This window comes from Entelurus aequoreus, linkage group LG02 (genome assembly GCF_033978785.1).
Source record: "Entelurus aequoreus isolate RoL-2023_Sb linkage group LG02, RoL_Eaeq_v1.1, whole genome shotgun sequence".
Taxonomy (NCBI): Eukaryota; Metazoa; Chordata; class Actinopteri; order Syngnathiformes; family Syngnathidae; genus Entelurus; species Entelurus aequoreus.
In genome coordinates, this window is record NC_084732.1 from 46371745 (window position 1) to 46384244 (window position 12500).

General features: G+C 36.6%; 1 protein-coding gene across 6 annotated transcripts in view; it reads left to right on the top strand.

Moving 5' to 3' along the window:
• The window catches only part of rnf111 (ring finger protein 111), a 97949-nt gene extending 95551 nt beyond the window's left edge, over window positions 1-2398 (top strand). For all 6 annotated transcript variants that reach the window (XM_062027777.1, XM_062027794.1, XM_062027784.1 and 3 more), the window contains one exon: window positions 1260-2398. In XM_062027777.1, the coding sequence (XP_061883761.1) occupies window positions 1260-1377 (118 nt within the window). In that variant the 3' untranslated portion in view covers window positions 1378-2398. The remainder of the gene's footprint in view (window positions 1-1259) is intronic.
• Window positions 2399-12500: the final 10102 nt, after the last annotated feature.

Sequence of the window (12500 nt, forward strand, 5' to 3'; positions counted from 1 at the left end):
TGCAGATATAACATAAGATAAAAAGTAATTTACATCAGGGGTGTCAAACTCATTTTAGTTCAGGGGCCGCATGGAGGAAAATCTACTCCCAAGTGGGGCGAACTGGTAAAATCATGGCATAATAATTTAAAAATAAAGACAACTTCAGATTGTTTACTTTGGCCAAAAGTAGAAAAAGCACATTCTGAAAATGGACACATCACAAATATTCCTCTTGGCAAAACACATTGTTAGATGAAAATTCTGAGGAAAAAAATTGCAGTTTCAAAGAGACACCATGAAGAACATAATGAACCTAGACTTTGTCTCGGTGTATTTACAAAGCCATTAAACTTTAAGCACTTCCTGTTTGGCATTCTCATGTTTCCAGTTTACCATTAAAGACCTGTTTGAAAAAGCAACCGATTGTTTACTCAAACTGATGCATTGGTGAGATCTGCTACAACACATTTATTTATCATCATTTAAATATTACAATTATAATACAGTCAAAACAGTTGTCAAAATGACACCATAATAGCCGAATTAAAGGTAAAACAACTACAAACTTAACCAATGTGAACATGCTGGATTAAGCATAAAATAAAACAAAAACCAATGTAGAAACACACATTTTTACAATAGAGTTCAGGGTGCCCATCGCACCGTCAACCAGTTGCGAGCGGTGCACGGAACTACAAAGTTGATGGTCATGTTGACTTAAGTCTTTGCATCGTACCGTTTTGTTATTTTATCCTTTGAGTGAATAATTTACAGATAAAGAATGTATTGTGTGTCGCTATAGCATTAGTCTGCTGCCAGCCACAACAGGAGCAGCTGATTGCTTGCACCTGCGCTGATTGGAGTAGTGGCAGCCAATCCAGAGGGCGTTTAAAATCAGCTGACATGTCATTTGATGTGTGATGTGGGTTACACTTGAATTGCTATTACGACATCCAGTGGACACATTTAGAACAGCAGTTTCTTTCATTAAGAAATTGCAGCTCATTTTTATACTTAGCAAAGTCATCTTGTGGGCAGCGGGCCAGATTAAACCTGTTGGCGGGCCGTACGTTTGACACCCCTGGTTTAGATAGTGATCAAGTCTGTCCAAAAAAGGAGGAGGTGAGATAAGTAAGATCCAATTGGAATATCTCAGATTTCCAAGCCGTTTTGAATGCAGCACTAGTCACCTTCTGTGTGCATCATTCATCAGCTCCAACATATGTTCAGTGTTGGTATGCATGTTTATTACAGCACATTGTGTGTTTGTTTTGCAGGCGCCTGCCTTGCATGCACCTGTTCCACCAGCTGTGTGTGGACCAATGGCTGCTCACCAACAAGAAGTGCCCCATCTGCAGAGTGGACATTGAGGCGCAGTTGTCTGCTGAGAGTTGATGCTGTTTTTCTTCATTTCTTTCTTTCTTTCTTTCTTTCTAACAACACCTTTGTCTTCTTTTGAGCTCATCTTCATTTGTGAGTCCTGCAGTCAACCAAAGAAGGCATGAATGACCTGCGCAGCTCTACTATTTACTAGACGTTAATAAGACAACAGTGCCAGCTATCACTCATTATTATTATTATTATTATTATTATTGTTGTTGTTGTTATTACCACAACAGCTACATGTCTCCATTAAGGGTTTATTATTAAGAGTTTATGTATTTATAAAGCTTTTATGTAGCTTTTGGATTGTTTCCTCAAGTGTCATTTTTGTTCTGCATGTTTCCTTGCAATGCATTTGTTTGCACATCTAACACGGGCTGAAGGCGGCCTAACGACGACAACAACTGCTCTACGCCTCGCTTTACTACCATAGAATGTCACAGCATCACAAAACATTGCAGACTTCATTTGTACCAATCATTGTATTGATTAGTTTGTTTAGAAGATGTGGATTGTTAGTGAAAGATGGGTTTTTAATGATAATAAGAAACATTCCTAACTAGGGACAAATATGTTAACAGATGAGCTTCTGTATTAGTGTGTGCACACACACACACACAACACACACACAGTATTTTCTCTGCACTCAGCACGCTCTGTTGCCTAATGACCACACACACACACACACACACACACACACACACACACACACAGTAATGTCATCCATGTTGGAGAACGTCACACAGCCTTCATGCCAAAAAGAGGAGGCGTTGTGGTCCATAGATGATATACAACAAGTTGGACTCATTCATTCATTCATTCATTCATTGCCCGTTTGTGCATTCAAATCTCAGTCCTCCCTCCCAACCCCTCCTGTCAGCTGTGGAACACAAAAAAGTGTTGACTAACTCACTGGCAAAGACTACTTGCACAAGAGAGAAAAGTTAGTATAGTTATGATAAGTGTGCAGAGGCCATGTATTTCCACTCTGAATATGAAATAAAGTAAATAATAAAAACATTATTTTCAACAGCGTGACGAAATGTTCTTCTGGAACCATTCATCACACACTCTTCAAAGGCATATTGTGGGACTTCTATTAGTTTAAAAAAATAATACACTTGGATAACTTCAGTTTTATGCTGCAAGGTTTGACAGGAGGATGATTTTTCTTAAAGTATTTTTATTTTCTAAATGGGCCAACATTTTTCATAGAACAATACGACTACTTTCCAAATGTTACTTTACCACTTTTTTTTTCTCCTAAATGTACTCATCAATTTAAATATGTTCTTACCACCTTAAAAAGATGATTATTCTCCCAACTGCGGCATTTTTCCTCAAACCTTTTTCAATCTAATTTTGTAATGGAACCTAATTTCTTGAAATAATCTGACTTTCCTGATATTTGTGCAACGTTTGTTCTACAAACATTTTCCTTGACTTGTTTTCGCTTGTATAATTCTGACTAAATCATGTAAGCTTTACAACTTAATTTTTTTCATTTACATTTTTTTAAAAAATGTTTTACATCTACTTTTTCCCGTTTAGGAATACTTCATTTATGTAACCACGCATTGTTGGTTTAATCTTCCTAAATCTTAAATGACTTTTAACTTCATGACTATTAAAAAAACAAACTTGTTTTTCTTAATCGTAATCTTTATATTTTTCACATAATTTTAGGACATTTTATATATTGTCGTTACTCTTACATTTTCCACGTAACTTAATGAGATTGTGGGCAAAACGCAGTTCCTACAAATGACTTTTAACTTCATGACTATTAACAAAAAACAAACTTGATTTTCTTATTCGTAATCTTTATATTTTTCACATAATTTTAGGACATTTTATATATTGTCGTTACTCTTACATTTTCCACGTAACTTAATGAAATTGTGGGCAAAAGGCAGTTCCTACAAATGACTCTTAACTTCATGACTATTAACAAAAAAAACAAACTTGTTTTTCTTATTCGTAATCTTTATATTTTTCACATAATTTTAGGACATTTTATATATTGTCGTTACTCTTACATTTTCCACGTAACTTAATGAGATTGTGGGCAAAAGGCAGTTCCTACAATGGCAGATGACAACTGACGTTAACCAGCCAAATCTATAATTAGCTAACAACATAGAGCGCGTGCATTTGTGTACGTGCGCGCGTTACGCACGGGCTCGGTGCGCAAACCCGCAAGATGTTTACAACACCGGTGAGAAAGTTAGCGCTGTCACGCCAATTTTCTTCTCATCACAAAGACATTCCTACAGGTAGGTAAATTTATTAGAAAATATTGCAGTAATCTAGCTAAGAATAAGCGTTCTGAGGAAGAAAATGTGATTTCCATCATTACTGCATTATCCTCTTTATGTCCAGATAATATGTCAGCAGAAGAAAAAGAAAGTCTCTTAGAAAACCAAAATAAATTAGACAAAATGTATCAATCGAAAGCAGAAGGAGCCTTTGTAAGATCTAGAAAACAATGGCTGGAGGAAGGTGAACAAAATTCTGCGTATTTCTTTCGTTTAGAAAAATCGCAGGCTCAAAACAACACCATTGATCAACTGAAAATAAACGATTGGATTTGCAATGATGCAAAACAGATTGCAAATTATTGTTCTCAATTTTACAAAAAATTATACAATAGTCAATACTGTGAAAGTGATGCTATTTCGTTTATGGATGCCTTAACTGAAACTAAGCCAATCAGCACAGCTGACCAGGGATTCTGTGACCGTCCAATCTGTCTCAAGGAAGTAGTGGAATCAATTAATAGTTTAAAAAATAACAAATCTCCTGGGGTGGATGGTATTACATCTGAATTCTATAAAATATTTTCAAAAGAGCTAGCTCCTTTCTTACTAGAAGTGTTTTGTGAAAGTATTGATACAGGTGCCCTTCCTCCAACTTTAACACAAGGCCTCATTACCCTTATACCCAAACCAAACAAAGATTTACTGATTATTGATAATTGGCGTCCAATTAGCCTCCTAAACAATGACTATAAGATTGTAGCTATTATTTTTGCTAAACGTTTAAAATTGGTTCTGGATGACATAATTGATGAGACACAGTCAGGATTTATGAGAGGGAGACACATTTCGAATAATATCAGGCTTGTACTTGACATACTGGATTACCCAGAGGTCATTAATGATGAAGGCTTCCTGCTTTTCCTGGACTTCTACAAAGCTTTTGACTCGATCGAACATGAATTTATCTTCCGGACACTTGACAAATTTGGCTTCGGCAATTTTTTCCGCAAAACAATCAAGACTTTGTATTGCAATGGCAATAGTTCAATAAAGCTAAAATCTGGTACATCCCCAAGATTCGAATTAAAACGTGGGATACGGCAAGGTTGTCCTATTTCTCCATATTTATTTTTGTTAGCCACCCAATTGCTATCGGTTCATATAAAATCTAGCTGTTTAAAGGGGATCTCTATATTAGACAGAGAAATAACTATCAGCCAACTGGCTGATGACACAACACTCTTTTTGAAGGACTCTTCTCAAATTCCTCTTGCCTTGGATGTAATTCATGTTTTTTCCTTGGCTTCTGGTCTCCGTCTGAATGTGAATAAGTGTGAACTAATGGCTGTGAAGAGATGTGAAATGATGTCTATATGTCAAATTCCAGTTAAGGATAGTATTAATTACCTAGGAATACTTATCACTAAAAATCAGAGTTCTAGATCGGTCTTGAACTTTAATCCAATAGTAGAAAAAACTAACAAAAGATTTAACCAATGGCTACAGAGAGATTTATCCTTAAAAGGCAGAACCTTGCTTTCCAAAGCAGAAGGTATCTCCAGGCTTACGTATGCGGCTATTTCTTTAGATGTTAACCAAAAAATATGTAAAACTATTGACAAAATACTTGTTGACTTTGTTTGGAAAAACAAAATTCATTATATTAAGAAATCTGTTATAATGAACAATTATAATCAGGGTGGTCTAAACATTCTGGATTTCACTACACTAAACAACACCTTCAAGATTAATTGGATACGACACTATTTGAAAGACCCTACCTCAATTTGGAACTTCATTTCTCATCATGTATTTTCTAACCTTGGAGGCCTAAAATTTTTGCTATTGTGTAACTACAGCATTGATAGGATTCCTGTTGCTCTTTCAAACTTCCACAAACAAGCCCTTCTGGCATGGTCTCTTATATACAAGCACAATTTCTCACCTACCAAATACTTCATTTGGAACAATAAAGATATATGTTACAAAAGGAAATCTCTTTTCCTCAACAATTGGTTCAACAATGATATTATTTTAGTGAGTCAGCTTTTCAATAAGGAAGGTCAACTTTTTAATTACCAAGAATTTCTCAACCACTTTAAGGTCCCTGTAACTCCCAAACAATTTGCCATTGTATTTGATGCCATTCCAACGGGTGTTGTTATGTTGTACAGGGCTTACTCATCTCCTCTTTCTGCTGTAAAAATTGTGAATGATCCACTTGACACTCCTGTGGGGAAACTTTGCTTTGATCAGAAAAATAACAGAAAAATCCGCAGCTTATTCCAAAATGATTGTGTGTCTGTCTCCTATGTAATTGCGCTCTGGAATAATATTGTGAATGACATCTGCTGGGTCAAAACATGGTCCCTTCCTAACAGGTATTTACTTACCAACAAAGTCAAAGAGATATCTTTTAAAATCATTCATCGTTACTACCCTGTAAAGACTGTGATGGTTAGATACAAGAAGGACATTGATGTTACCTGCACCTTATGTAACATGCATCCAGAGACTGTTTACCACCTGTTTTGGACTTGTGAAAGCACTCGATCACTATGGCAGGGCATCTGTCGCTTCATCCTGGACAATATTCACGACACATTTGTGCTTTGTTTTAAAGATGTGATATTTGGTTTTACACTATATGAACAAAAATTTGAAAATGAATTTTACCTCTGCAACCTCATTATACTATTGGCTAAGTTTTATATTCATAAATGTAAGTTTCTCAATACCCGACCTGTCTTTTGTGCCTTTAAAAAAGAGTTAGAACTGTACATTAAGACACTCTCTACCTCTAGCAACCAGAAAGCTGTGAAGACGATTATGCTGTGTTCCAAATTTGAGTTGTTTACTGAAATTGAGTGAGCCTATGGCTTTGCACTTTGTTTATATTATATATATGTTTTTTTTGCATTCTATTTTAGTTACTTTGAATTTATAACCCCCTGGCGCTGCTTTGTATTCTTTTTGTACTGTTTTGTACTACTTTTGTACTTATTTGATAGTTGAAATGTTGAAATGTATAAATAAAACTTTAAAAAAAAACAAAAAACAAAAAAAAAAAACATTCCTACCCCCCATTTACTTTCGGGGTCATTTCCGCTTACGTCAGTTCCTCTTACTTACGTCATTTCCTCTTACGTCATTGCCAGCGATCGATAAATCCAAATCTCCTGAAAATGGTGGTGTCACTGGATAATATTCGTCTTTATCTGTCCCTGGGGACTTATGTCAAACACCAGCAGGCTTCGCAACATTTCAAGCGGAGTGTTAGGGCCGCTGCTGCGAACTTCTGTCTTCGTGGTAACGTGCAAAAAATATTAATTAATATATAATACTGTTAAATGTCTGTACTTTAAATCAACATTATTGTTGAAACATTTCAGTGATATTAATTAATATATAATGTTAAATGTCTGTACTTTAAATCAACATTATTGTTGAAACATTTCAGTGATATTAATTAATATATAATGTTAAATGTCTGTACTTTAAATCAACATTATTGTTGAAACATTTCAGTGATATTAATTAATATATAATGTTAAATGTCTGTACTTTAAATCAACATTATTGTTGATAATTAATATATAATGTTAAATGTCTGTACTTTAAATCAACATTAAATGTCTGTACTACTTTAAATCAACATTATTGTTGAAACCATTTCACTAATATTAATTAATATATAATACTGTTAAATGTCTGTACTTTAAATCAACATTATTGTTGAAACCATTTCACTACAATATTGTGTGTGCTGCTGTCCTGTGTAGAAGAGGTCCTGTACCATGGGAACAGAAGGGTCATTTTGACAGAGGAGGAGAAAGTGGCTGTGTTAACCGAAGCCCATGCAGGCCATTTTGGACCACGGAGGATGCAAGCGAAGATTGCTCCCCGGTTTTATTGGCGGTCCATCACACAGGACACATTGGATTGGGTAAGCAAGCTCCTAGAAGGAAGATATTTGCTTTTAATTTTTATTTTTAGTTGAAACACTCAGGTTAGTAGTTAGTAGTAGGTCGCAAAGTGTTGTGGAATCAAATCATATCTACAATATGTTTCCCTTTATTACTGCTTTTAGGTGCGCACATGTCCTGACTGCCAGCGCTTTGAAAAATTAAAGACCGAGGCGCCTGAGCTGAAGCCCATCAAGGTCATATCACCTTGGTACATGGTTGGTGAGTGGCTTTATTCACACATCCCTCACCTTTTCACGCACAACTATACAAAAACTCAGTCCACATTCAAATATTTGCTAAACTGAGAACTGGAATTCATGCTCTAGGTGTGGACCTTTTTGGACCTGTGAAAAAGTCGTCTAAGGGGAACAGATATTGTCTCACTTTGACCGATTATTTCACCAAGTGGGTTGAAGCAAGAACATTCCCAAAAAAGACAGCAGCCAATGTGAAGGAGGTATTCTTTATATTTTGGTGTTTCACTTACCCATGGCCATAATCAGAAAGGGAAAAAGCCACTAAAGTGCATAATTTATATATATATTTATATATATATATAAATGTGTACTGTAATTATTAGTTGTACTAATATAATTTCTGTGGTGCCCCACAGGCCTTGAGGGACATTTTCTTTACTCATGGTTTGCCTGAAGTTATCCTCACTGACCAGGGCACTGAATTCAAGAAAGAGGTAACTTTCTTTTTCTACAACTGCACGTTTAAACTGGCCATATTTTTAGCAGACACACACATTCCTCAAAACACAAGTAACGGACTCCTTTTTCGTGTATAGGCTGAGGTAGCTTTCAAGGAGTTGGGCATTGAACATCAGGTTTTGTCAGCATACCACCCCCAGACTAATGGGCTTGATGAGAGGACGAACCAAACCCTTAAAGTGGCTATTGGGAAGACCATCAGGGGCCAACAGGAGAAGTGGGAGGACAACCTCAGGGAGATAGTGTATGCCCATAACACCTGTGTACAGGCATCGACCAGGTACTCCCCCTTCCGCCTGATGTTTGGTCGAGAGGCACGGATGTTTACGGAGGTAGGTGGTTTGTTTTTATTGAGCTCTATGTGGGTCAAATCAAAATGAGTGCTCATTACACAGTGGTACCTCGCAATATGAGTTCATTTCATTCCTAGACGAGCTCATTATGTGAAACTCATTTTGTGAGCCAAATATTCCCATAAGAAATTATATTCGTGCCATTCATACATTCCAGGACCCTAATATAACCACAGCCTTTTGAACAAAACAATACGCTCCTGTGTAGATGAAAGTGTCTTTGTAGCCATAAATTCATACTTAGAAGTCTGTGTTGTCTTTCAATGTGTTAAAGGTTACAACTGAGTGTCCTGAGGTGATGGCAGCTCCTGACCAGGCGGATTCTCTGGAGGCCTTTGTGCAGCTCCAAGTTGGCCAGTATGAGGACGTTTTTGGAAAGGTACTCATTATGTTGATGTATGACAACGGGTACTGTTGAAGGATGATTACTTAATGGCTACTGGTTAATATTTAGTTATTTATTTTTCTTTAAATGCTCTGTAATCTAAACATCTTGAATCAATTAAGGTGATCAACAATGTGGAGAGGGCCCAAGAGAGACAGAAATTGTCATACCGGCAGAGGATGAAGAAGGGGGTCAAGTGCTTCATCATCCAACCTGGAATGGAGGTCCTCAAGAAGGATGCGAGGAAGAAATGGAGACCTGGGCGAACCATGGACCCAAACTGGAGCCAGACCATCTACAGGTATGCTTATCTAATGTTCATACCAAAAGTATCGCTGATGGCTTTTTTTCTATTTTCAGCTCAATACATCTGTTTGATTGTTATCTGTGAAAACATTTGCAAAGAAAAAATGATTTGATTGGAAACCAAGTAAATGGTGGTCTTTGACTATTGTACTCTAGGATTGTAATTCAGTCTGAATGTACTCACATGCTTGAATGCAATATTGAATTCTAACCACAACGTTACTGGTAAAATGTTTCATGATTGTCATATTGGTGATGACCAAGCCAGAACTCATTCCCTTGATGTTACAGAGTTATGGAGGTTCTTCCAAACAATATGGTTAGGCTGGAGACCCTGGATGGAAAGCCCAAGCATACGATTCACATTTGGCTTTTTTACTGCAGGAGCATTGCACAGCACATCGTCCCAGGAAGCTGGAGTGAGCTCACTGGAAAAGACATGCAGGTAATAGTTTTACTCTATAAAATATACATTTCTTGTAGTAAACCCAAAGGCTGTATACATTTTCATGGTGCTAATGTGTATTACCAGGAGATCCCACGCCAGACCTCGGGGAATGACTGTGGTGTTTTCATGCTCATGGTAAGTTGAGCATTTTTAAAGAAGAAGAGTAGGTTAAACTTCACCCACAATGATGTGAAACACAGCATCAAATTACAAAAATATTTGGTTGCAATTATTGCTTCCAGAGATATTCCTATCCATCACATTTCCAGTATTGATGTTGACGGCTCTTTTAATCAATTTAGTAGATTATTACAAAGTAGAGAAATATTTTTTTCATTACACAATTATTACATGTGTTCAGAAAAATTACTATTTTCTATTTTTAGTACTCCCTCTGGCTCTGTACGGACACTACTTTTCACTACAGTGTGGTAAGTATTTAGATATTTAAAAGATTTCAAAATAAGCGGCTCTGAGAGGTAAAAATAATGAACTCATTGTTATATCTGCTCTAGCTGGACATGCAGTCAATCCGGCGTTGGTGGTGTGTCCTTCTAATGGAGCGCTTTGGCATTGAAGGGTAGGACAACTTCTTGAAATATCTGATGTATTGTTTATCATGATTAGTAACTGCCTGCGATGAGGTGGCGACTTGTCCAGGGTGTACCCTGCCTTCCGCCCGAATGCAGCTAAGATAGGCTACAGCGACCCCCTGCGACCCCAAAAAGGGACAAGCGGTAGAAAATGGATGGATGGATGGATGGATGGATTAGTAACTGTAATCTGAAGAGCCTTTCTTCAATTTCCCCAAAGGCATGGCCAGAGGTTCTGTTATTGGACAGACAAGGCGAGCGGCCTATTGCAGGGCATTCTTCAGCCAGTCTTTAGGGTATCCAGAAACTCAGTCCAGGCCATCGACTGCGTCATCAAAGATGAACTGAATACAGTACTGGTATGCCATGACACAAAAGTGAATAAATTGTATCATACCTATGTTGCTCCATAAAAAAAATGATTGGAGAAATATGTAAGTTGGGGGAAAAAATAACTGGTTCAAAAATAATAATCTAATAACCTTTATTGGTTTGTACCTTGATGTGGTTTAAGAGCTTTTCACTATAACATGTCTACTTCTGAGGTGACCACCAGTTGTGATTATAATTGACGCTTTGTCCTTTATCTGTGTTCCCCATTCTTAAGGTGCAGCTCGTGCAATCTTTGGAACAAAACATTTGTAAACAATAAAAAATCATTTTACATTGCAGTTTTTTGTCTCATTTTAAAGTCTTGAAGAAATACCCAAGGTTTTTCTTTATTTGTATGTTCTTATTCTAAATACTGTCGTTTGTCTTACCACGGGTCATCTGACTTCACTGAGGTACATATTATGTGCACATAAATGTCATTTTAATTTAGTTCACTTACACAGAGAACTAAAAAAAACTGAATTTAACGAATACATTTAGTTTGAATAAAGTTTGATAATGTTGATTGATAATGAATTAACTTATTGTACACTGTTATTCATTTCCGCATATGTCCACGAGTCAAATGTGCAGTCAGGAATATCCTCAAGTTAATTTGTCAGATTAATACTTGTCCGATTAATACAGACGTTTTGTTAACGCTGTATTGTAAACAAGAGTCAAACGAAGTGCTATCGATCGCTGTCAATGACGTAAGAGGAACTGACGTAAGCGGAAATAACCCCGGAAGTAAATGGGGGTTAGGAAGGTTTTTGTGATGGGAAGAAATTTGACGTGACAGCGCCCTTTAACTGCAGCTTTGAATCTTAGGAATTTTCTTAACAAACTGACTCAAATTGGCCTTGTAAAATTCTCATGATTTAACCCTTTCGTGTATTGTGGGTAAATATTTAAAAGCTGTTTTCTCTCACATTCATTAGTAAAGCGGGCGCTATTGTGTCTTACCAAACACTGCCACCCACTGGTCGTCTCTTGTAACTGCAAAAAAACAACAACCTAAAAAAACAAAGCAGCGTAGGAGAGGATAGTTGTTCATTCCTTCGACAGGGATGTGCAGGGTTACTGCAAGGTACTGCATACATTTTTGGTTGATTATATTTTTTTAAATATACATTGTTATATTCCCCTTGCAAGTGTCTTTAATAACATTATATTCATGTTAGCATTTAAGCTAGAAAGCGACGAGCATCATGGTTGCCAACCAGCAATTAGCAGCACTGTACTGTATGTAGTGTGTCAATATCTTAGTATTGCACAATAACAAGGTACTTTTAGCATCAGGTTCATTTAAAACATAATTTTGTACAAGACATACAATGCATATGGAAAGCATTCACAGCGTTTCACTTTTTCCACATTTTCCAAAACACTTAAATTTGCTAACTATTTATTTTATCTTTCAGATCAAATGTAGTGAATTTTTAAATCCAGCAGATAGCAGATGAACATTATGGAACATTTACCACACTTTCAGTGAGGCTTCATCTACCTATCACTAGTCTTCAATATGTTATTTATCCATTTCATTCATCATTTACAGCACAGGAGAGAAAATCAAGGCCCGCCAACGCCTGGAAATTATATGCATCAATAATCTTTTCTTACTAAATGTATTCATTTATTTTCCATTTTGACCAACATATTTACTGCATGTATTGCATACCTTTTAAACTTTAACAGTATATTGCAACAAATATATGTAAATACTTTCT